This window comes from Hakea prostrata, chromosome 8 (assembly GCF_041222555.1).
Source record: "Hakea prostrata isolate BN-2017 chromosome 8, UWA_Hpros_2, whole genome shotgun sequence".
Classification (NCBI taxonomy): Eukaryota; Viridiplantae; Streptophyta; class Magnoliopsida; order Proteales; family Proteaceae; genus Hakea; species Hakea prostrata.
In genome coordinates this window covers 14,607,212-14,633,459 of record NC_142607.1, presented here as the reverse complement: position 1 = coordinate 14,633,459, position 26,248 = coordinate 14,607,212, and the positions used below count along the sequence as shown (strand labels likewise).

At 37.3% G+C, this 26,248-nt stretch overlaps 2 protein-coding genes and 1 long non-coding RNA gene across 4 annotated transcripts; 2 read left to right on the top strand and 1 right to left on the bottom strand.

Annotated features, from left to right (window-relative positions):
• Positions 1 to 343: 343 nt before the first annotated feature.
• LOC149007164 (protein DEHYDRATION-INDUCED 19 homolog 6-like) lies at positions 344 to 5,690 on the bottom strand. Its single transcript, XM_089166387.1, has 5 exons — positions 5,287 to 5,690; positions 4,743 to 4,885; positions 2,670 to 2,747; positions 2,336 to 2,574; positions 344 to 745 (listed from the first exon to the last, which is right to left on the bottom strand). The coding sequence occupies exons 1-5, from the start codon at positions 5,363 to 5,365 to the stop codon at positions 661 to 663; spliced, it is 624 nt and encodes a 207-aa protein (XP_089022513.1). The 5' UTR covers positions 5,366 to 5,690; the 3' UTR covers positions 344 to 660.
• Positions 5,691 to 7,874: 2,184 nt separating this feature from the next.
• BIR6 (Pentatricopeptide repeat (PPR) superfamily protein) lies at positions 7,875 to 10,425 on the top strand. Its single transcript, XM_089165850.1, has one exon. The coding sequence runs from the start codon at positions 8,012 to 8,014 to the stop codon at positions 9,917 to 9,919; it is 1,908 nt and encodes a 635-aa protein (XP_089021976.1). The 5' UTR covers positions 7,875 to 8,011; the 3' UTR covers positions 9,920 to 10,425.
• A 4,745-nt stretch (positions 10,426 to 15,170) lies between these two features.
• LOC149007162 (uncharacterized) lies at positions 15,171 to 24,747 on the top strand. Of its 2 annotated transcripts, XR_016175258.1 has the most exons (5): positions 15,171 to 15,575; positions 23,044 to 23,273; positions 23,362 to 23,674; positions 23,784 to 23,839; positions 24,309 to 24,740. It is a non-coding gene; the product is annotated as an uncharacterized LOC149007162 (long non-coding RNA). The 2 variants fall into 2 exon arrangements; XR_016175257.1 differs by lacking the exon at positions 15,171 to 15,575 and having other exon boundaries at positions 22,286 to 23,273; positions 24,309 to 24,747.
• The last annotated feature ends 1,501 nt before the right edge of the window (positions 24,748 to 26,248 follow it).

Genomic DNA, 26,248 nt, shown 5'->3' with positions numbered 1-26,248 from the left:
GATCTTAAAGATATAATTGACATTCATATATAATTTCTATAAATTAAGATAATGTCATCTTTTTTAGTTTAATTTTAAATAAGAATAAAATAAACATTACATATTCAATATTAACAACTACTCAGCACCATTAGAAGCGAGGAAGGCAAATAATAATCTCATAAAGAATGAAATTTGATTAATAATAAAATCAAAGTACAGGGACAATAGTAATTATCCCTATTTTAATTCTTATTCTTCATGAAATATCTTTTTTTCATTACCGTTACCCTTCATCTTCCCATCCATTTTTACCGTCTCATTGTCTGTCCTAGCATAACTAATGACACAGCATGCCACCAACTAGCAATGAAAGCTGAAACGATGTTAACACTGGAAATTAAGTTGTGCTATTCTTGTTCTGAATATTACAGATACACAAACGGATATACATTTACTTTAACAACTACAATGGGCAGAAATGTTGCGAGCTTGGGATGTACGCATCTGCTGTTTCCAAACGTGGAAGAAAAACAATTTTGCAGAATTGAATTAGTAGCTATGGGGGTTCCTGAAGAAAATGCGCGATCTACGGATACCGGATGCCGGGAATCTAGAGTCTCCTCGTCCAGAGTCGGATGAGAAGTACGACATAATGGCCTCAGAAAATGGTTGACAGGATCAATTGCTGAGAGAATTCAGCCCTCTTGCTCCTTTCTCCATAGTGTTGCTCTTGAGCTTCATCTGATATGGAGCTGGCTCCATGCTGCAACAAAACAATAATTACCAAATACTGCAAATTAGTCTTTCAACATTGAACAAGTTCTTTGCCACAAAAGATATTTACTTTCCAAAATTTGTTTCAGTTCATTCACTGAAACTACTATCAGCATTACCGCAGTCCTCAATTATGAAAAATGGTGCATTTCCTTCCCCACAAAAACCAACCATTCCACAGAGATAGACCACCAGTGGACAAAATATTATAGGCAAAATTAGTGCTTGATGAATCTCTGCCACTAGGTAATTTAGTGCTTATTTTACCCATAAAAAAAAATTTGTACTTGGTAGCAGGAAGGCTCCTGATGCAGTGCAATTGTTCAGATGGCTAATCCTGATTACTACTACCCATGCATTGATTTGTTGGGAGTGTTTGAAGTTTGACAAAGCTTTGTACTTTTGACCAGCACAAGCATGACTAGAAGCCTTCTATCCAGAATCTGACCCTAATACCTATCCCCTTTCACATGATATATTGTCTCCATGTATTCACTGTGGAGGTCCCATACATCCCTGATGATAGCTATCAATTTTGTCTCAACTATCCATACTTCCCACGATATTATATGATCTGGCACATAATACATTGGAAACATGGCACAGATGGCATTCCAAACCATTCGTATGTGTGGTCAACACTGGTGTTTCTACAGTATCAAGGGGTGACTTTACCCTGTCATTTTACCATTCATCTTACTTCTGCTGTCTTTATGTGAGGATCGTTTCTTTTGCATATCTACTCTCTCTTTGTGTGAGTGTGTGTAAAATCTACTCAGGAAACAAGAAAGTTTCCCAAAATTTCCAAAATTATATGATTCTAACATATTTAAACTGCTACAACAAGCACTTATAATCTGGCCTGATGAAATCAAAGATATAAAATGACAACCAAACTGAAAATCAGGTAAGTTTTAGAATTACAGCATAAGGGCTTGAATATGATCTGATAGTAGGATTTACTATGCATACAGATTTATTTTGGAGGAAACCGTTTTCAGGTGAACTTCATATTCACAAAATAAGCATACTGGTGGGAACCTCTAGTTCCCGAACTCCTTTCAAGGTAAGGTCTCTACTGCTTTAGTTGATTTAAAGCTCCAAAATATGTAAGCAACTCTTAATCTTTCAGGTGGGTGGCATATGCTCCGAAATGAACCCTCATTATTAATAATACCAAAACTGCAGAAAGTCATGATTGTTATAATAGAGGAAAATTCATCACAGCCTACAGATAATTGGTTTTAGGGTGAATGACCATTGGACTAGTTTAGAACTTATAGATTAGCCACAAATCAAATATAAGACTCAAGTTGAATCGAATACCATGCATGTCCATCCATCCTTGTATATTTTACAGTCCTTCATGTATGCCCATGCACCCTTCCCTAGTCCATAGATTTTGAAAGATTTAAATTCAACTTAGTGTACTCCTTTGGGCTAAAAGCTATCAGGGTGGCAGACCTTGGGGTCTCCCCATCCACAAAATATAGGCCCACCTGATCTGCCTAAGTGCTGGTGCCTAATAATAACATTAATATACATTCTAAGGATCAGTGAATTGATAGAAATATAATACCTTTTCATGGCAGATGAATCTGGGAGATCATTTTTTAAGTGTGTATCTTGATCTTTGGTGTCTGGAATAACAATACCGCACAGAAATGGTGAAAGCAGTGGATCCGTTGTGGAATCAATTACGCTTCCCCTAGAATTTGTTGAAGTGACTCCAAAAAAGGAGCTCAGTTCTCTTGGTTCTTTTCCAAGCATGGCTGAACTACTATTCGATAGGCCTGATCTTTGAGAGTTTCTCCTCCTCTGCAGAGACAACACCGAAAGATATTAGAATGAAAACTTCATCTTAAGCCAGTCATTACCTCCCAGTTAATGATCCCAAGAACTGTGAACGGTACCTTTAATGAATGTGCATGCTGCACTGTAAAATGTCCAATCATGTCCTTGCCTAAGTTGGCCGCACATAAAGGGCATACCTGAAAATAGGAAAACAAAAATGATTTAGAAAGAAAAGGTCCAACAACAACTAAACTGAACTTCTTTTTTGGGGGGGATTCTTTTCTTCTTCTGCTTTCTTTCTTCTTTCTTCTTTTTTTTTTTTTTTTTTTTTTTTTTTTTTTTTTTTTTTTGGGGGGGGGGGGGGGGAGGGGTTTAGAACTAAACTGAACTTCCAAGACTCAAGAAAATTGAATATGGAAAAGAGAACAGTGAAGTTTGGGGAAATTCTCAACTAAACCACCATGACTTATTTCCTACAAAATTTAGAAGACCTGAAGCCAAACTGAAGAGCATATACATGCAATGTTAAATATAAAATCTGGCACTTTGATGTAGCCTAGATTGAAGAGGTTCAACTAGAGGTCATCTTTTCAGGATCTCAACGCAGAAAGTAAGGGTATAGGTTTTAGGATTTTTCACTAACTGACTGGGATACATAAGAACATAAATTATGGTGGTCGGATAGCTCTAAAGAGATCTACGGTAATGGGATGTACAGGTGGATGGGCAGGCACTTGAGATATGTGATGAGAACTTATTGGAATGAGGTGATACCTGGTGAGAAGTTAAATAATGATATGAGAATGACCCCTAAAGTTTGGGACAGTCCTAAACTGTAAGATCAGTGTAGATTTAAGTTTGAATTTTGGGTTTTAGGGAGTACAAAAATAGAAAGGAAAAATCATTAGGGTTGGGGAATTTAGAAGATTACAAGATTAGAAAACGAAGAATCTGAGGTTGGGGACAATTCAACTTACTTTTGTTGAAGATATTCTTGGAAAACGAATATAGAGGAAGAAAAGATAAGAAATCACATAAGAAGTGGAGAAGGGTAGATGCTATGTCATTGTACTTCACCAGCAAAAATAAACAGAACTCTAATTCAATTCATCACTTACTGATTCAAGGGAGTAATTACATTCATATTTATAGCCACATTGGCTGGCATGGTTTAAAGCTTAAACTAGATCTCAAAATTAGAAACTAACTCTAAAAAAGACACCCCAGACTAAAAAGGAAAGGTCTAACCCAATCATTAGCTATTGGGTAACCTGAACTGTACAGGAAACTGCAATAATAAAACAAATAGATTTAAGACAAGTCTATTAACTAAACCAATAATAGAAGTTTGGTCTTCCTACTTTCTGTCCATATTTTAGGCCATCAAGATGGCTAATTACGAAGGCCAAATACATATATGACCCAATTCTAGACTATTCTTCAGGAAAGGAGCCCAAAAATTTGGTATTTGGTGATGACCCAAATATTTGGTATCTCTTGAATTGGATCTTGATTTCCAGTCTGGCAGAATATAGCATTCTACAAGGCAACCATATTTTTACCCTGATCTGAATAACATAGTAGGTCAACAACATCTATACAAAATGGAGTGAAACAGGAGGAACTAGAATTCTTCAAACTATATCGGACAACCATGTTTTAAAGTATCAATTCGGCAACTTAAAATACTGCATGCAGCTGAGAAACCAGCTCCCAGGCAGATTGACCAATCTACCAATCACTAAGGACATGCTTCTTGTTCCAGAAGTAGATGGTGCATAAGAATGAAGCTCACAGAAAGACAGATCTCCAGCAATCCCCAACCCCACAACACAAAAACAAAAAAAACAATCGGTAATTTTTCAGCAACTGATTCCTTCAAAATTAAGCCCTATGGACAGATGTAGCAGCATATTGACTCAGTAGCCGCATTTGTTTTTTCTTTTCACTTTATTTCTCCTCCTTTTTTTCATTTTTAGGGCAGATGGAGAAAAGGATGACGCTTGCTACCTTAAGTATATGCCAAATGATTTATTCTGAAATCATGGGCTCCCATTCCAGCCAGTTTATCCATCGAACAGGAGCTCCAAAAACCAAATGAATTTGATTTCCAATATGAAGAAAATCAATCAAGAAAAGAAAAACTCAAGTGGTGAAAGAAAAAAAGAAGAAGTAACGGATACAGTACATACCGCATTTTTTGTATCAAAGCAATGCTCTTCATGTAGATGGGCACCAAGCACCTGAACTTCAATTTCCACATAACAGAACGGGCAGGGGAGGCAAACCCTCACGTCATCATCTCCTTCATAATCATCCATGCTCAACTGGTTTTCTGTTGAGCATGAGAAAAACAGTAGAGGACATGGTGATCCAAGGAAATAATCAGTAAATTTCATACTAAAAAGCTTAGCAGATCCATATTAAGACACAGTCAAAGAATATGACTCCCCTGCCACCCCAACCCCGGCGGCGGCGCCGAAGAGGGCGGAGGGTGGGAACCCACTCAACAATTTCAAGGCAGAGCAGTCTGATCAGTTAAACTACCCATTGACTAAAAGGTAATGTACCCAACAGACCATAACCTAACAACCGATTACCTCATATACTCAAAAAACCATAATGAAAAACTACAACCAAAACCAAAGTCAACAAAATAGGAAATGAATTCCAACCCAAAAATACATGATAGAGAATCAGAGATGAGAAAGAAAAAAGTGGGTTTGTTTGTGTTACCAAAGTTAAGTCTGGCAGCTTGGAGAGCAGTGAGGTGCCTGGTGGATTGAACCCTAGAAGTCCAGAAATCGAAGTCCATGGCGTCTGCTTAAAAGGATAATCGAGCAGTCTTGTTAGCTAATCTTCTCCGGCAACAGAAAGAATCTCTCACTCTCAGTCCCAGTCTCCACTTCTATCTTCTACTCCTGTTGCTCCCAAGCCCTGAATTGAAAGCTTCTCTCTCTTCTTCCTGTTATGCGTCTTCCTCAATTTCTGGCCAGTGGCTCTGCCCTTAAATGCTTTTCAGAGACACTGAAAGAAAGTAAGATTCAGTTTGAGGGAGACGTGGCAAAATGGGTTTCTGGTGAACAGTGTCCATGACTCCATGATCATCGCACACCGCATTGGGATTCTTTCGGTTTCAAAGCTTTTGGAAGACTTTTCGAGAAAGAATTATAAATTATTATTTATTCTGACAAACTCAGAGACCACGTCATCAACGCATTCACACGTTTACTTTTGTAATTTTGCTATTTTTTTAGTTTCTTATAATTGTACTTTTATTTGGATGACTACGTGGTGTATCGTATACCGTGAGATCTTAAATATAAAAATTGGGTTCAACTTGGTTCGACCAATGGGTTCAAATGGTTTTATCTATTAATGGCATTTAGCTTTCTGTGCACTGCACGAAAAGTGGGGACTGATGTGGACCATCTATGGAGCTTCGAGCATGGATCTAATGCCACAACGTGATTCATGTCTCTTATTTTTTATTAAAGAAATCAAAAATATATATATATATATAGACACTCGAAATGAAGATTGAAAAGAACATTCCAATAATATATTAAATTGACATAAATACTTCAAAATATTTCTTAAATTTGTAAAATGATACATACTAAAATAACTAGATATTTCAAAATGTTTCTTAAATTTATACTTAAAAAAAATCAGATTTTTATCAAGTCTATATCTAATATGGTTTATTTCCGTTTTTTTTTCTTTTAAGAATTGAGTCACGTGTCGGAATAAAAACATAAATGCCATAATTATCTTACATTAAAAAAATGTTTTGCCATCTTTTTTACTTATTTTTCTCTACGAACAAAGGAGTCACGACAAATGATTGGATATGCATTTGAATACCTGTAGATCATTGGTGTGCGGAGCTTTAACTAGATGTTGAGAAACTTTTGATTTGTAATCAATTGAAAAAATACGTTTACAAGAAAACCATTGAATGTGTTTGCAAATGAAAAATGAGGAAATGCTAAAGAAGATAAATCGAATTCTTAGTTTTTGATTGTGGAACAGTAAGGGTTTTTTATGATGAGAAAAAATGAGTGAAGAAGATGTAGAGTGAGAGAGAAAGGAGTAAGGAATAAAATAAAATAATAATATTATCTTTAATATCAACCATTAGATTTTATTTTGACACGTATGGTAAATTCTAAGAGAAATGATGGAGATGGACCATGTTATAAATGGAAATTTGATTTAGTCAACTTCTAACAAGGAAATGGACCATGTAGTCACGTAGATGTATTACATATATCATAACTCATAACATCACATCAAATTATTAAAATTCATTTATAAATCACATCAAAGAGTTGTGATTAAATTAAAAAATAATTGTAAGTGGACCTCAATGTTTTTATGTGATGCTATGTCATATATACTGCAATGGATGATTTATTTATTGTGATAAATAGACTAGATATTAATTTGTAAGAAATTGAGGTGATAAAACATTTATGGAATCACGGCTCAAACGTGTAATGCTTTTATACTAGGGGGTGAAATCTCTAGATTTCATCTCATACTCATAAATCTACAAATACACATTTTTAGCGTAAAAATGTGAATCGCTAGATTTCACGAATCCAGGGAATCAAACAACCAAACGGGTATAAATCTCCCATTTGTGAATTTAGAGATTTTAAATCTTTGAATTCATGTAACCAAACAGGCACTATAGAATTTGTACTATTATGCAAATCTAGGAGACATTTTGGGGGATTCACATCCTCTGTAATTCCTTTCCCTACAATTTCATGTAATTCCCTCATAAGATTGTGCCATGTGGCATTTAAGTAATCCAATGGTTATTCGATTTAAACTAAATTTGAATTTTATTTAAACCCACCCATAAATTTGAATTTTATTTAAACTCTAGGTTGTTGGGTAACCTTTGGATTACTTAAATTGCCTGGCGCAATCTTGGGAGATCGGGTTGCGAAGGAATTCGAGGATGTGGATCCCATTTTGGGACTGTCTTTGCCAATTCGATATATATTAATTGGGGGGGTATTATGCTTATTTTGCTTTTCATTTTGGAATATTTCTGAATTATTTTTAAAAATAAATTATTTACATTAAAGTCCCTTATTATGATGCCGAATTTGAGTCAGTTGATTGAATTTCGATAAAATGCGGATATTTCATTGAGATTTCAGTGAAATTTCAATAATTTATGAGACTGTTTTTCAATAATTTTTGTATATCTATATTTTAAATTTGTGTAAATAGTAAATTTATGATCCGAGGAGTAACGAAACGAAAATTTCAATAGACCAGACATTTACCGAAAGAAACAAAAACCGATACGAGTAAAGAAACGAAAATTTCGAAGTTCAGACTTCAGAGTTTCAAAGCCCTGTCAAAACCCTAGCCTTGATTCATTTCAACTCTTGGCAGTTTCATTTCTCTAGCAAGATTATCAACTTCTCAGATCAACATGAAGAGGGCGAATGCAATTTTAGCGTCTATCAGGCGTGTTAACTCGCTCATTCAGAGTCGTCCTTCCGCTGCTGGGTTTCTGCAATCCTGTTCTCAGTCCCAGGTGATGCAGTACACTAACTCTCCGTACTTCTCTTGTGTTGGTTCATCGCAAGCTTATGTTTCTAGTTTTCGAAGTAGTCATCAAAAGTTGCACTTCTCAATAGTGCCAAACTCTATTTTGGAACTCATTTCAACCAGTGAATGGTCTGATGCGATCGAACAGGAGCTAGAAAAATCCAATCCAAAGCTGACCCACGAAACTGTTCTTTATGTATTGAAGAATCTTGATAAGGACCCTGAAAAAGCTTGGAATTTCTTTTGTTGGGTTTCCGATGAACGTGGGTTTAAATCCAGTTCTGCTTTATATAGCCTAATGCTCAGGATTTTAGGTCGCAGGGACTCAATGAAAGAGTTCTGGCTTATGGTCCAGAAAATGAGGGATGAGGGTTTTGTTATTGACAATGAAACATACGTGACACTAGTTGGTAATTTCAAGAGTGCAAAAATGGTCACTGATGCTGATGCTCTGACTAAGTTATACTCTCAAATGGGTGAGGAAGGTATCACGGATTCTATTGTAAAACAAGTTATTGAGCTCGTTATGGCTTCGGATTGGACTGATGAGATTGAGAAGAAATTGGGGCAACTTGGGCTTTCTTTATCAGAGAATACAATGTTGAGGGTCTTAAAAGAACTTCGTGGTCAGCCTTTAAAGGCTTTAGGGTTTTTCCGTTGGGCTGCTAATCATCTGGGTTATAAACACAGCACTGTTACTTACAATGCAATTCTTCGGGTTCTTGGGTGGGTTGAATCAATCGAGGAGTTTTGGAACATGGTCAGGGAAATGAAGGAGGCAGGCCATGAGATGGATCTTGACACCTATATAAAACTTTCCAGACAGTTCCAGAAGAGCAAGATGATAAAGGATGCTGTGGAGCTTTATGAGCTAATGATGGATGGCCCCTACAAGCCTTCAATTCAGAATTGCAGTATGCTGTTGCGGCATATCTCATTGGCTGGCACCCCAGATTTGGATTTAGTGTTCAGAGTTGTAAAGAAATATGAAGCAGCAGGGCATCCACTGTCCAAGTCTGTTTATGATGGGATCCATAGGTCTTTGACTAGTGTCGGAAAATTTGATGAAGCAGAAAAGATTTTAGAAACCATGAAAAATGCTGGTTATGAACCTGACAACATTACCTACAGCCAATTGGTTTATGGACTCTGTAAAGCAGGGAGGCTAGAGGAAGCATGTAAGACCTTGGATGAGATGGAAGCACATGATTGTGTTCCTGACATCAAGACGTGGACCATTTTAATTCAGGGGCATTGCAAAGCTGGTGAAGTTGAAAAGGCCTTAATTTGTTTTACTAATATGATCGGGAAGAACTATGATGCTGATGCCGATCTCCTAGAAGTCCTGGTAACTGCATTGTGTAGTAAGAATAAGCTAGATGCTGCATATGCTTTGATCACTGAGATGGTTGACAAGGCCCGTTTGAGACCTTGGCAAGCTACATATAAACTTTTGATTCAAAAGCTTCTTGGACAAGGGAAACTTGAGGAAGCATTGAAAATTCTTCTTTTAATGAAGAAACATAATTTCCCTCCATTCCAGGAACCATTTGTTCAGTATATATCCAAGTTTGGGACTGTGGATGATGCTAAGGAATTCTTGAAAGCATTAAGTGTAAAGGCTTACCCATCTCTTTCTGCTTATGTTAATCTCTTCACATCCTTCTTCAAAGAAGGTAGGGATTCTGAAGCTCAAGATTTGCTCTACAAGTGTCCTCATCACATTCGCAAACATGGTGATGTTTTGAAACTTTTTGGTTCTAAGAAAAATGCAGATGTTGTAGTATAAACTTGCAATAGAACAATTACAATGTCATTCATAAATTTTGGTTGATATTGCATCTTTGATCACTGTTTTGATGCTTGGTGATGTATGGTTTCAATCCCAACTACACTATTACTGGTCGAGAGAATGTTTGGTGATCAAATCAATTGATTAGGCTGTGGGGAATGGAGTTTTGTATGTGCTTTTTGAAACCTTTTATGATTATACGTTGGATTTGGAAAACCAGCTTGCCATTTTTACAGTTTGTTCATGCATGATGTAAACTTCCATGAAATATTTGTTGATAGAATGGACTTATTGGCAGCTGGAAATAGATATGCAACTTAAGCAACTAAGGATGAGTTTAGGGTCAATTCTGATCCATTTGGTGTACTTGGCTGCCCACAATTCCAACTTGAACCCTTAATGACAGAGTCATATTGCCCCAGATTTCACCAGTTTTTATGTCTTTTTGTATGTGATACTTATTTATGCCCTTTTCTAGCAGCTGTGAGTGCCCAAAAAGCAGACTAGTAAAATGACCAGCATTCTGGTGACCTCTTACCATCAATGCATTGTTTTGGGGGGGGGGGGGGGGGGGGGAACTGATTGTTGTTGAGACCATGTTTTAATGAATGAGAAACACATTTTCTGCTTTAACAAGGGAGAAGCAGAGATATGCTTCCTTTGGGGTCTGGTTACATTTTATGGAAGTGTGATAAATTTGAATAGTCTTTTTTTATTTTTATTTTAGTTATTGTTTTATTTTGTTAAGTAAGGTGAAGTCAAACAATGTTGATTTCTACTGTACCTTACATTCCTTGTAGCCAAATGAACAAAGCATTTAGTGGGTTGATAAAACCTAAATGTGAAGAATAGCAAGAGAGTTCCATGAAGAGCATGGAAGCAGCACGAGGAGTGTTGGCATGCTTGCAGTTAGTTCTCATGATGCTCCTTTCTTCTGGTAAGTCAACTCTTTGGCCTTTCATGTCCACTCTGATGAACTGATCAAACCTAGTATCTGTTAACAGAAGTAAGTACATGAGGATACATGGATGGTCATTGAAAAAGAACATGAAAAAAACAGAGGATATACTAATTCTCCGGGTAAAAAGTGCAAAGAAGTGCCTATTGATGCAATTAGATGGTTTTTCTTATGCTTACTTGCCGTCCCTCCTCTTTACTTCTACAATTCTAGTAGTGTTGCTAGTACATGATTTTTGGTTGAATGTAGTTGGGTTTTTGAAATTGCCCTTCTAACTATTCTACCTTACAGAACTTTTCCTTGATGCTTCAATTTGTTGACAACCTCTGAAAATTCTATATATGGTGCAGAAGCATTTTTTCCACTTGGCTTCCCTACTCCCTGGAGTCACGTGTGCCTTGGTTCCCCTTTCCTCCCCGGATTCAGCTCGTCCCCTGGGAGTAACCAGGGATATGTGGGGCGTCAACACCTGGTCAGTAGAGATCCTTCGAACATAAGCAACAATTCAAATTTCAAAAAATTAAACCCACTTTCCTGATCCGAGAATCACCTGGAGTCTTCACTGATTCTATTTTCCCCTCCTTCAACTCAGTTTATCTACAAAGAGTCTGTGACTCAGTTGGATGAAAAATCCTTTTCAGAATCAATTTTCATTCTCATCTTGTGATAATTTTTCATTTTTGTGTGTTTGATATCTATTCCCAAGCCTATTTTTATCTAAAAAATTAGAAAAAATCTGACAACTTTTTGCAGTAACTTTATGAGCATGTGCTTATATGACTTCAAAAACAAGGATAAGAATGCCATTTACTCCAAAATTAGAAAACATGTCCCTCACCTTTTTCCCCCTAAAATAAGAGATGAAGGATATCCTCTAATTTAGGGGCCTGCAACTAATGGGATCGTCTCCACCAAATCAATCTACCTCTTCCTTTGAGATCAAGTAGATAGAGAAGTGGTCAACTGAGAAGGGGAACTTCAGCAAATTCAGGTACCTAGGAGGGTTTGGAGAACAATTTGGAATGTTAAAGCCCCTCCCAAGCTTCAGAATTTTTTTATGGGGAGCTCTATCGGATGGATTGGCCACAAAAGTAACTTTAAGATATAGGAATCTTAAGGTAGATCCCTGCTATGATAGATGTGGGCATGAGGAGAAAACTGTGGAACATTTACTTCTGGACTGCATTGTGGCCAGAGCTGCATAATTCTTATCAGAGTTGGGCTATACTGCATCTAATTCTAACGTCTCTTTGCCTTGTTATATTGAAGCATGGAAGGACATTACAGAGGAGAAGCACACAAAGGAATGGATTTCGAGCTTGGAATGCAAGGTACAAGCTCCTATGTGAGGGAACTGCTGTCTCTGCTATCGAGATTCTACAAGCTGTTGCCAAGAGTATGTTGGCCTTTTCAGAAGCTGCAGCAGTGGTTCAAGTCAGCTCTGCTGTCAAGAGTATGTTGGTCTTTTCACAAGCTACAGCAATGGTTCAAGTCTGCTCCCCTGTTTCTGCTGTCAGTAAGAATGAATACTTCTTTAACATGGCAACCCCAAAGAGGAACTTTGAAGTTAAACACTGTTGCAGCTGTCAAAGGTAATAAATGGGAACTCATTAAAGAGAGCCAAAAAAAATTAAAAAGTATAGAACTATTTATTGCTATTCACTAACCAAATCTTTTTGACTTCATAATTTATTCTTGACAATAGCTACCAAATCAATTTAATTTTTTTATTAAAAAAAAGGATTAATTACTATTGCCCCATCTTTGTTTTTATGACTATCATAATTTGTTAACATCAAATATGTAATGTCTATTGTGCCCTTCATTAAAATTAAGAAGTTAAAAAATATGACATTACCTTCATTTTTAGAAAGTATATTGAATAATTATATCCTTAAAATCTTATATTTTACAATAAATTTTGGCTTTAGTGGGACCACACACTTTGTACAATGGTTAGCATATATTAGGAGATTTTCAATTTTCAACTTTGAATTACATTTGATATTTCCTAATATTTTAGTTTTTATTTTAAGTTTTATTTAATCACATATTTCCTTTATTAGGCTAATTCTTTTTAGAGAAGAAAAATCAAGTCTTTCTTTATTAGGTAGTTTCTTTTTAGAAAAAAAAATAAAAATTTAAAGTTAATTTTTTTCTATAGTTAATTAAGGATAATATTATAACTTGCAAAAGATTAAATAAGTAAAGAGATAATTATAGGGTTATTTTTGGATTTTGGAAAAAAATATATAGATGCCACATCAAGGAAGGGGGCATTAGTAATTTTAGACAAAGTTACAGGTTGGATTAGCAACTTTAAAAAGTAGAGGGGATAAAGTAGTAATAAAATCAGAGTACAAGAGGGCAACAATAATTATCCCTAAAAAAAATGATTTTTAGAATTGATTTCAGTTTTTTTTTGGGTAGAAAGCATTGATTTCTTTTAACAAGAGAATGAAAATTGATACCAAATTGGGCCTTCATCTTCCCATGAGTTGTTAAAATCCTAACCCTTTTTTATTTTTTTCCCCATCTTTTTACCATCAATACCCTAAAAAGCTTAATGATTTCAATCGCCCCTTCCCTGGTCGGTTGAGTTGAAAAATACTCTACCCTCTTTGACCAAGCATGCTTCTAAACTGTTCAAAACTTGTTCCTATTTGGGTTTGGTTCTCGGACTTGAAACTTCGGTCTTTCTATTTCAATTGTGGCAGTATTGGTCATGAGTCAAGGGTTTGTACTCTTAGAGATACCTTGGAGCATGGGCTTCTTCTTCTTATTTTCCTATTTAAGGTTAGGGTTTGGGGTTTGCCAAAATGGGAAGAAACAACATTCAGCAATCTAGGGTTTTCTTTGTGCTTTGTTTTTTAACATCCTTTGACTTGTGTGGTTTAGTTGCTTTGTCCGGATTTATCTTAATCCTTGGGGGAAGTGGAGCTCTTGATTCCAAGCAAGGTGTAGGAAGATGGGTGAAGGGACCCTCCTAGGGATTGGATACACGGCAAGACAAAGATGTTGGGAGGGAACTTTAAACCATGGGCAATATAGTAATTTGAATGGGGTAAGGGCATTTAGGTCAAGATAATATAGTAACTTGAGTGGGTAAGGGCATTTAGGTCAGAATACATTTAAACTTAGTAATAAAGGTTAGAAAACTAACATTGGATTTTTGGATTTTTTTTTTGTTTAATTGGGGCCCCAAACTTGGGGGACTCTATTTTAAGCATTAGATTTGGATTCTTGTAGACCTTTGTTTTAGATGAAATGGATCACTCTATGCTTGCTCATTTTCATCCTCATACTTTGAGTCTTCTTCTCTTTTTGATTCTTGTGGTATTTTGGAGTGAGCCATTGTTGGATTAAAGAACACATTTAGTCACTTGTAACCTCAACCCGGTTAAAAACGGCTCTGGGAGCTTATACCATTGGAAGGGGTAGGAGGTTTTAACATGAGACTTTCTTGGTTTTATAGAGGTCGGTCCTTTTTATGTTACTTTAATGAAAATGCAAAGCTAAGCGTAACTTTGTTTTCTGCTAACCTAAATAGAAGATGAAGAAAAGGATGTCTGGGAGCAAATCTTCATTTCTAAACGACGAACTTTCTAGACGAACCTTTTTATTTGGTCTCTGTTTGTGGGTTGTACTTGGAATCTGCGTTGGAGCTGCGTTTGCTATTATCCTGTATCTGATATCTATCTGGTTTCTCTCAAAGAGCATGCAATAACTTTGCTAATGAAAATTGTTTGATAAGACTGTTTTATTTCAAGTGATTTTTTAAAGCATAAATTAAAAAATAATTTTGATGTAACTGACCATTTGTTATTGCATTTATCTCTCAAAGCAAAAATTGTAGGTAAGCAAGGCTTAAGTGAAAGAGCTTAGGAAGGAGTGTTCATGGAACTTGACAATATTCTAACGCCAGTCACGGTGTTTCTCTTCCAAGAACAATCGAAAATATTAGGCAAAAACACTGGGTTGGTAGGTTATCGAATGGGTCCAAATACAGATTCCAAATTTGGTATGAAAAAGGGTTTTGTTTTCACAAATTACCTTCATCTTTTGGTTGATTCATGTCGATTTTCAGTTCCCATGGAGTTCATCTAGCGACAAATTGAGCATTGAAAAAATTCCGGCTAAAACCCCCAAACTACTGAGAGTTCACGAGCTTGGAAAATTCCGATGAAAATTCTAAACTACTGATCGAGAGTTGACAGGCTTCGGCTTACGCACTTTATCATAAGGGTTGTACGAAAAAAAAGAAGTATTTGAGAGTGATTACCATTTAGCAAATCACCTGCTTGTATTTGTGCTTGTGTGAGATAACATCTCGACAATAAACAATCGCAGCTAGAGCTGCCGATTCTTACTGCAATTATTTTACATATAGAGATGTAGTCTTAAGGTACTACTAGTGAGGAGACATTAGGGAGAAGATAGAGCATACATCGCTTATTATGTGTATAAAGATAATCCCAGTTGCAGATTTATCTTAGTTCAGACGGCCATTGTCGTTCTTGAAGAGGGTATAGACCTTTGGGTACGGAGGTGCATCGACGATGCTGGGTGAGCGCAACATGCGATTGACATGAGCATGGTAGTCATCTGAGGTGCGGTTGCTCCACTCCACCTGACGATTAGTAGTGGTTGTAGTGGTAGTGGTTGTGGTGGTACGGGGTGCAGGTGCAGGTGCAGGTGCAGCAGCTGGTGGTGGTTCGACGACGCTGGGCGACTTTAGAAGTGTCCGCACGTAAGACTGGTACTGATCTGCAGAATGCGAATCTTGCCACCCGCTCTGACTCCTCTGCTGCTTCCCCTGATCTACCTCGACCTCTCCCACGGACCACCTTTTCATCATCATGGTTGGCTTCTGTTGAGAAATGAGCTCTGGCCTATCAGGTGTTTGATGAAATGCCTAAGAGAAGAAGAAGGTAGTTGTTTTGATCTGCTTACTTGCCCCTCCTATTTATAGTGCTTGCTTGTTACTGTCATCAATCTTAGGCCTTGTGGACTGTACAGGGTATCGATCAATTCAAGAATTATTCTGTTTCTATCGTGAAAGAGATCGAGACGGGGAGAATAAAGATTACCAGCGGCGACCGCGCACTAAAGACGGGAGAGAGCTGAGCTTGCATTGTTGACAGTTATAGCTGTGATCATTCGCATGGTTCTCTGAATCTGCTTTTCCTTAAACATTATCGTCTCCCTTAAAAGTTAGGCTTTTTCTGTTACCAGATTCTCCATCAAAGTTATGCTCTATCCAAGACGAGATTCCCAGAAGGTAGAAGGACCATGGCAACAATGATATCAACCTCAATTCTGGAATACTGGTAGGCATTTGATAACGCTGTCTTCTGGTTTTACATGTTTGAAATATTGTTCTTGGTTTAGAAAAATGAAGCTTTGAAATTTATTTTAGAAATAACTTTTTTATTCACCTTTACAGTCTGATTTTGCTTGGGAGCAGCGCTGTCAAAGACCCAGATGCATTTTGGAGTCTAGAGAAAATCTGGACTGTTGAGTAAAGTGTTTATTCAACGGTTGAGATTTGCTCTAAACCCCAAAATGCATCTAGACCGTGCACTGCTTCCAAGCATGATCCTTTATAATCTGTAAAATCTAGTTTTCATATAAGGACGAGGATTGAAGAGAATAACAAGGAATTGGATCAATTTCGAATTATTCTGAAGGAGAAAGTTTTCATCCACTAGCTAGGGAAAGAGGAATCCTCTTTAGGGGAAAATGCTTAATGATTTGAGCTTGTAAATCGATCCATGGCTCAATTTCATTGTGTCTAGATTCTTAATAATTTGATAATGCTCTTTTTTTCCAATCTGAGTATTGTTTAGAACCCAAAGAAACCCGTGGGAGATTTTTTTTGGGTATTCCAGAGAATTTTATTAATAGGGAGCACATCAGCACATGTTGTTTTCTTACTGCTTTTGGCATTAGATTCTCTATTTTATGGTTTCCATTATTTGGGACCAACATGTCATGGATAAATCTGGGTGATGGATTTAAAGCTCTCACCATCAATGCATATCCATACCCAACTCCCACAGGAGTGTTCATTTGAAACTTCAAATCTATGTATATGTGATAGTTTTGAATTGATGCACTCACCAGTTTTATTATGTGCAGGGGTATATAACATAGATTCATTAAGGCTGGGCATGGTGGCGAGGCTGAGGAACATAGCCAAGGAGTGGAAGAAATTGAAGTGCCTTAACAAAAGGTTTGTCATCAACGAGACAAGATTACAGACTATTATCTATGAAATTCAGCAAGAAATCGGTATTACATCAAATCTGCGTTCAATTGGAAGAATTGTGATGCAATTTTGTTGGCATATTCCTGAACTATTGGATCAATGTATAATGGCACTTCCATTATAGGACTCTGAATAGACCTAATGAGAGTAGTGCAATCTGATTGAAAAATTACTCTATCATAGCCTTCAGCAAGCGCGTCCAACATAGCCGACCTCAACGCCATTGCTTCCCCCATTAAAGCACTTTCAAAATGGGCCTTGATAGAAACAGCCTTCAGCAGCAAGCCATCTTCCTTATACCCCACATAGCCCAAGCCCATAGCAAGTGGGACTGATTTAAGAGATGCATCAGTTTGATAAAGATGCCAGCCAATGGGAACATCAAGAGGAGAGGCAGTGCTTAATAACTGAGTGTGGGTGGGTGTAGATAATAAAATTCTGTTTCTTTTGTCATCTTGCACCTTCCAAAACTCACCATGAAGACCAATTGCTCTGTTGACAACATCAAGTGGAGTACGCTTACCAAGGCTGAATATGAGATCGTTTCTTGCAAGGTCACAGATCTCAACCAATAATCAAGTTCCCCAAATTACAGGCATGAGATAGATTCTTCATAACTACCAACATAACCGGTGGAAGGATAGTCAATCAGATGGTCCAACCAATTTGCAAGCTGTAAGAGGCTGCTGACAATACTTGTGGCGGTTTGTCGCCGAAGGCTTTTTTCTAGCAATCTTTTCAGTTTTCTCTCTTTAACAAAAGCACAATCTAGGAAGAGATGACCTCCATCTTCCTCTTGGTTGCAGCCTCTTCTGTCACTCTTCTTAGTCACCAAACATATGTTGTTATTCTCAGATTTTCACCTCCATAGGCAACAACCTTCAGCACAAATTCGACCACAACAGATTTTTTCAGTCTTGGGGAGGGTGCGTGACTTTCCAGCTCGAGTTCCATGCTCTCCTTTATAGATGTAATTCCACCTTGGAGTACTTGAATCAGAAGTCCCAGTTCCTATCCTGATGCATCTTCTATGTGATTTGTTAAGGCACAATCCGCACCGTTGGATTTGAAGATCAAGAAGTTCCATGCTTATCAGCTCCCCAAAATCGGCTCAATCGGACACATAGATGACCATCCGATGAAGAGGTTGATCAAAACTGGACTCAGGTTGGATGAATCAGAACTCGGTAGTTACTTCCTCACTTAAACAAGGAGTGTTTTGACGTCCCCATCGGACTAACTTAGAGGTCTCCCACATGAATCAATCCCACCGTATGGATTTGATAGATTAAGAAGTTGATGCAGCTCACCGTTCCAAAATTGCGGCTCAATCGGACACTGGATCGTACCATCCGAGTGAAGAGGTAATTTGATCGGAAAAATGGAAAGAGACCTTAAAAAAGGTTTGTCAGTTTTCTTTATTTGACATTGGATTCTTTCTCTCAAATCTAATTTCCATATTAAGCCAACTACTTTCTCAACAATGACAACACCTTCATTTTAGGCCAATGGAACAACACAATCTAATCACCATTTTGCTAAATTTATCTTCTTGTATTAACAATGTTAATGTTAGTTTGTTTAAATGCCTTACACAACAATTTTAGATGGATTGCTGCTAAGGCTTTTAGTAGAACTAGTTGTATTATGGATGAACTATTGTCTATCTTAATACATCTTTTGATGTTTTCTTATCAAAAAACGTGTGACATATAAATGTATCTACTAGCTGTCCTACTTGGGTGTGGCCAATCTAATATGTTTAGTCATTTTGTGTTTGTGGAATACATTTGATAAATTTTCTTAAAAAATAACTTTGGGTTTTAAATGCATTTTGATAATGAACACTTAAAAAAGTTAACAAAGGAAAACAATTTCAGTGCCACGTCTTTAAAACATTCGATATTTTCAGGAATTTTAATGATATCCTGAATTTATTGGCAATATATTGAATTTTCTGCAATATATAGTGATATTTTGGTGATTTATCACCAACTTTGGGTAAATATCGTATCGTTGCTAATTTTCACGTGGGGGAATGTCGAGTTTCGGCAATATATCATCTACTTGTTGAACATTGGTCTTTCCTATTATCTGCCCTCAAACTACAAGGCCTAGTTTGGCTCATAAACTCTAAATCTCCTTCCAAGGAAGAGCCTTAGTAAACATATTGCCAATAGATGACAGAGAAGAAACAATATGAATGATAAGATGACCCAGCACCACCTTCTCGAGTTAGAGTATTAAGAATTCACAACCCGAGTGATGGCAACTGGAGATTTCTGCATCAGCATAAAAGGTAGGATACAGTTACTCATTAAGCTATAATAGAAGGGGGCTTTAGTAATTATTCCATAATAAAGAGTATGGATCTTCTACCCACATGGTTAGGAAAATTTTTAACCCACATGTTAGATTTATGACATATGTCCAATTTAAAATCAAAATCTTCTTTCGAGTGAGAGAGTGAAAAGATTTTCGGTATTTTCTTAAGGGCCTGTTTGGTTACATGAATCCAGGAGATTTCAAATCTCTAAATTCACAAATGGGAGATTTATACCCATTTGGTTGTGTTAATCTTTGGATTCATGAAATCTAGAGATTCACCTTTTTACACTAAAAATGTGAATATGTAGATTTATGGGTATGAGGTGAAATCCAGAGATTTCACTTCTACTATAAAAACATTAAACATTTGAACCATGACTCATAAATGTTTTTTTAAGATGAATCTATAGATTTCATTCAAAAGATTTAGGCTAACCGAACAGTTAATTTTATGAACCATGACTCCATAGATTTGAAATTTCTAGATTTTTGAAATCTCGAGACTCAAGTAACCAAACAAGCCCTTAAAAAAAAATTTTTTTGTAATATTTGTCTTGGTGGATCCGTTTTACATGCAACGAAATGTTGATAAGACTCTCATGAGCTGATGAGTTGTTGGACATGTGGATCAGAGAGTCATTGTGATTAGACACTTTAACCTCAACCCGGTCACTGGGACTGGGAGCTTATAAGATAGGAAAGGGTAGGAGGTTTGAACATGAGACTTCCTTGGTCTTATAGATGTCCTTTTATGGTACTTTAAAAAAAGGCGAAGCTAAGCATAACTTTTGAGTAAGGGTGTCAACGGTGTGGTTTGGGGCTAAAAAACACTAGCCCAAACACAACACATTAACAAAATAACGGTTTTGGGTTGGTTTCGATTTGGTGCGGTTTGGATTCGGGCTAACTAACTGTTTAGATTCGAGTTGACTAACGGTTATGGTGTGTAAGGAAAAGAATAAGAAGAAACAATTGAACATCCTACAACAAAAGCGAAAATTATATGGAAAGCAAAGTTGCTATTGGTCAATTTCCATTAAAAAAAAACCCACACATTCTATAGAAATCAATAACCTAGATATTAAGTAGTAAAATGACTATTGGATCTTTAAATTCATGCTTAATTTTTTTAATTGTCTATACCAATTACCTAATGATAATATAATGATTCAAATACTATTTAATGTAAAATTACGAAACGGGTTGTAAAACTGATTATAATGGGTTGCGGTTCGGTTTTAGGTTGGTGCAGGCTCCACAACTCTCAACCCAATTACGGCCCATTTTGATTCGGGCTATAACGGGCCGGTGCGATTGTTTGAGCTATAAATTGACACCCCTACTTTTGAGTATATTTGAGAGGTCTTTTTATGGTATTCATTTAAGTAGGTAAAATTCTAAATTGTCCACTTTTTACTTTTGAGTATATATATATACTTTTTTAGAATGAGGTTCGTCCGGGCCAGCTTGCGCGCACCACGGCTAGATCCTCAAGGCGTTTTTTTGTAAAATTTTAAGTTATCCATTGTTACAATTCAAAGATTTGACCGTTAGTTTTATGGGTTAAGTGATTAAAATATCCTTCTATTAGTCAAATTATTAAAATGTACTTTCACTCATTTAAGTGATCCAGTTCTTAAAATTTTTCCTTTACCCATTTCTTTTCTACAGGCCTTTGAAAACTCTACCATCAAGGGCTACCACCACCCCTTCCTCTTGACAACAACCGTCCACCTTCCTCACCTCCCCCGGTTCAAAACCCATCTCTCTTCCAGGTCTACCTTTGCTTAGTCTTATGAGATTCTCTTCATCTTTTGAACCCATTTTCAATTTATCTTTTTGTCTCTACTAACCTAAGTAGAAGAGCTGAAGAGGAAGATAAGGATGTCTTAAAAAAAATCTTCATTTCTAACGATGAGCTTTCTAAGCGAACCTTTTATATTTGGTCTCTATTTGTGGGTTGTACTTGGAATCTGCGTTGGGGAGCATGCCTTCCAATTTCTGATATCTAGGGCTGCAATAGGGGCAGACTTTTGCAATCCCAAGCCCAATATATATTTTAATCTAAGCCCATTTTCGCCCTGACCCTAAACCTTACAGGGCCAAGCCAAGCTCATTCCCACCTTGATTGGTCTTGTCCCTTCCTGATTGACCCCCTGTCCCTGCCCTAATTGGCCCCATCCCTAGCCCTAGTCTTGATTGGCCATACACTTGGCTCTACCCCTGGCAGTATCCTTATCCTTTATCCTAATTCATTGAGATCAAGCTTTAGAGCAAAATTAAGGCTAGGATTAGGGACAAAATCAGGGTTAGGGTCAGGGCAAAAAATTAGGGACAGGTTGGAACAAGCCCGATGAGCCAAAAATAATCTCAGGCCCTCTTTTGGCCTTAGTCGGGACTAGAATATTTTGGCTCTAACCTGTCCTCAAGGCCAAAATCTTGAGCCCAAGCCTTATTCGAGCTCAGAATGAGCTTAGAGCGATGGGTCAGGGCCAAACTTGCACCCCTACTGATATCTCTCTGATTTGCCTCAAAGCGCAATAACTTTGGTAAACAGTCAACGCAAAAACTTTACTAAAGAGTTTGATAACTGAAAACTGTTTTATTTCAAATGATTTTTAAAACATAAATTAAAATTTATGAAATGTTTTGTATAAAAAATAATTCACGACCATATGCATTTGTTTCTCAAAGCAAAAATAGTTCATAAGCAAGGCTTAAGTGAAAGAGCTTGGGTAGAATTATTCATGGAACTCGACATTTTGACGCCTTCACAATCGAATTCAATGGAGAAACACTTGGTTGGTAGGTTATCAAATGGTCCAAAGTCAGATTTTAAGTTTAGTATGAAAAGGGCTTTGTTTTAACAAATTGCCTTTATCTTGGAAAACATTTTCTTTTGTACACAGTTCTTTGGTTGATACGATTTGATGTGGAATTTCAGTTCGCATGGAGTCCATCTTGCGACAAATTGAGCATTGAAAAAATTCCGACGAAAACCCTAAACTACTAGAGTTCACGAGCTTGGAAAATTCCGATGAAAATTCTAAACTACTGAGAGTTGACAGGCTTCGGCTTATGCACTTCATCATGAGGGTTGTACGAAAAAAAAGAGTACTGAGAGTGATTACCTACCATTTAGCAAATCACCTGCTTGTATTGGTGCTTGTGTGAGATAACATTTCGACAATAAACAAGCGCGGCCAGAGCTGCGATTCTTATTGCCATTATCTTACATACAGAGATGTAGTCTTAAGTAATACTAGTAGGAGACATTAGGTAGAAGATAGAGCATACATCGCTTATTATGTGTATAAAGATAATCCCAGTTGCAGATTTATGCTTAGTTCAGACGGCCAGTGTCGTTCTTGAAGAGGGTATAGACCTTTGGGTACGGAGGTGCATCGACGATGCTGGGCGAGCGCAACATACGATTGACATGAGCATGGTAATAATCTGAGGTGCGGTTGTTCCACTCCACCTGACGATTAGTAGTGGTTGTAATGGTAGTGGTTTTGGTGGTAAGGGGTGCAGGTGCAGGTGGAGGTGCAGGTGCAGGTGCAGCAGCTGGTGGTGGTTCGGCGACGCTGGGCGACTTTAGAAGTGTCCGCACGTAAGACTGGTACTGATCTGCAGAATGTGAATCCTGCCACCCGCTCTGACTCCTCTGCTGCTTCCCCTGATCTACCTCGACCTCTTCCACGGACCACCTTTTCATCATCATGGTTGGCTTCTGTTGAGAAATGAGCTCTGGCCTATCAGGTGGATGATGAAATGCCTAGGAGAAGAAGAAGGTAGTTGTTTTGATCTGCTTACTTGCCACTCCTATTTATAGTGCTTGCTTGTTACTGTCATCAATCCTAGGCCTTGTGGACTGTACAGGGTATCGATCAATTCAAGAATTATTCTTTCTCTATCGTGAAAGACATCGAGACGGGGAGAATAAAGATTACCAGCGGCGACCGCGCACTAAAGACGGGAGAGAGCTGAGCTTGCATTGTTGACAGTTATAGCTGTGATCATTCACATGGTTCTCTGAATCTGCTTTTCCTTAAAACATTATCGTCTCCCTTAAAAGTTAGGCTTTTTCTGTTACCAGATTCTCCTTCAAAGTTATGCTCTATCCAAGACGAGATTCCCAGAAGGCAGAAGGGCCATGGCAACAATGATATCAACCTCAATTTCTGGAATACTGGTAGGCATTTGATAACGTTGTCTTCTGGTTTTACGTGTTTGAAATATTGTTCTTTGTTTAGAAAAATGGGCTTTTGAAATTTAATCTGAAAAATCTAGTCTTCGTACAGGGACGAGGTTTGAAGAGAATAACGAGGGACTGGATCAATTTCGAATTATTCTGAAGGTGAAAGTTTTCATCCACTAGCTTGGGAAAGAGAATCCTCTTTAGGGAAAAATGCTTGATGATTTGAGTTTGTAAATCGATCCATGGTTCAATTTCATTGTCTACATTCTTAATAATTTGATAATGCTCTTTTTTTCCAATCTGAATATTGTTTAGAACACAAAGAAATCCGTGCGAGATTATTATTCTTTTTTTTTTTTTTGGGTATTCCGGAGAATTTTATTAATATGGAGCACATGTTGTTTTCTTACTGCTTTTGGCATTAGATTCTCTATTTTATGGTTTCCATTATTTGGGACCAACATGTCATAGATAAAGCTTGGTGATGGATTTAAAGCTCTCACCATCAATGCATACCAATAATACCCAAGTCCCACAGGAGTGTTCATATTTAGAACCTTCAAATTTATGTATATGTGATACAGTGATAGTTTAAAATTGATGCACTCATCAACTTTATTATGTGCAGGGTTACATAACACATATCTAGACACTGCAGCATGGAGTGTGGGGGTAATTTTAGAAGGGAAAATAAAGTCCCTTAACAAAGAGTTTATCAACAACAGGACAAGATTATAGGCTATTATCTATGGAATTCAGCAAGAAATCTACTATGCCAACCAAAAAGGAGTTCAATGGGAAGAATTGTGATGCAATGATGAAGGCATATTCCAACTAATTCCTCATCAGAAGGTTCGGTAATGGTCAATCAATCTAATCCCTATTTTGCTAAATTTATCTTCTTGTATTAACAATGTTGATGTTAGTATGTTTAAATCCCCTACACTCAGGAACACTTTTAGATGTATTGCTGCTAAGGCTTTCTGTAGAACTGATTGTATTATAGACAGACTGTGTAACTGTCTGTCTTAATCTATCTTTTGATGTTTTCTTATCAAAAAAACATGTCACACATAAATGTATCTATTAGCTGTCCTGCTTGGGTGTGGCCAATCTAATATGTTTACTCATTTTGTGTTTGTGAAATACATTTAATGTATATTCTTACAATAGATTTTGGGTTTAGAATGCATTTTGATAATTAAAACTTAAAAAGAATTAGCAAAGGAAAAAAATGAATATGTCTATACCATGTACTGTTCTTTATTTTTGTGTAAACAAAAGTTCTTTGGAATGAAAAGCAAAGGCCTTGAACAGATGTCAGACAACCAAAGTGTGAAGTCTTGCCCTCTCTAGGCCAGGGGGTCAGCTTTGCTAAACTCTGTGAGAAGGTACACAAAATATAGTGGCTTATGTATTTTACTAGGGCTCATATATCCTCAATAATGGATGTATGTACTTTATTTTTTTTGTATTCATGATTGTACCCATTTACCTTAACTCCACAATAGGGTCTAAATCCTCTATCCACATTGAGAGAAGATTTTCAACCTATATGGTTAGATTTTACGTGTTCAATTTAGAAACAAAATCACATTTTGGAATGACGCAGAGAGAAGATTTGAGATTCTTCCATTTTTGGAATTTTCCTAAAAATCATGTGGATAGAGGCATCATAGAGCATCTGGACTCTTAACCATTGATGGGTTTTGATTTTCGAAGTTGGCCCTTATTTGACGTCGGTGGAGCATCTGAATTTTACCACAGAGGAAGCTTCTGCCCTCCGCAGAATCAGATAACCTGCTTAGTTTTCCAAGCCCAGATGAGCCGTTATTCACTGAGGTTCTACTGTGCAGAGACAGGATCAAACACAAGATATATAGTGCCTCATCAATCAACTCCTGCTAATGTCTCCATCCATCCTTGTTTCACTGGTGACGGCGGTGGAACCCAGTAGTCCGATCAAGATTGTATCAACTGCAGTTCTAGTGGGGATTGTGACGGCATTGTGTATGCTTTCAGCATTTTGGGTTCTTCTTGTCCTCTCCTGTACAAACAAGAGAGGTAAATGAGGAGGGACAAAAAAAAAAAGCAAATCCAACGCCAGCAACCATGAGAGCTTCTCTTGGCACTCTCCTGCTCCTGTCATTAGTTTTATGAGGAAAAAACAATGAATAGCATATTATTCAACAATGTAATATTTGTTTACCCCAAATGTTAATAATAATAGTATTAATGTAATGTTTGAGTACATCAGCATTATATATAAAATATAAGTCACACGGTCTCCACAGGACATGTGTCTTTTTCAAGGTACCAAATGTGGCCGACAGAAGGGGTGTTGGTGGCTGGCGAAACCACCAAAACCCCGAAGTATCGGCGAAATTTTGCCAACATGGATTCGCTGGAGTTGATTTTACAAAGAGAAGCAGCAAGAGCAAGAAAGTCCTAGACATAGGAGGAGAGTCAACTTTACAAAGAGAAACAGCAAGAGTGAGAGAGTCCAAGACATGAGAGAGAGAGAGAGAGAGAGAAAAGACAGAGAAAGAGACACAGAGTGAGAGATTC

Coding starts and splice junctions, on each gene's coding strand:
- LOC149007164 (XM_089166387.1), bottom strand. CDS start 5,365: ATGGACTTCGATTTCTGGACTTCTAGGGTTCAATCCACCAGGCACCTC. Junction 2,748..4,742: donor GCTTTGATACAAAAAATGCG/GTATGTACTGTA, acceptor TCCTATTTTCAG/GTATGCCCTTTATGTGCGGC. Junction 2,575..2,669: donor AGCATGCACATTCATTAAAG/GTACCGTTCACA, acceptor TTGTCTCTGCAG/AGGAGGAGAAACTCTCAAAG.
- BIR6 (XM_089165850.1), top strand. CDS start 8,012: ATGAAGAGGGCGAATGCAATTTTAGCGTCTATCAGGCGTGTTAACTCG.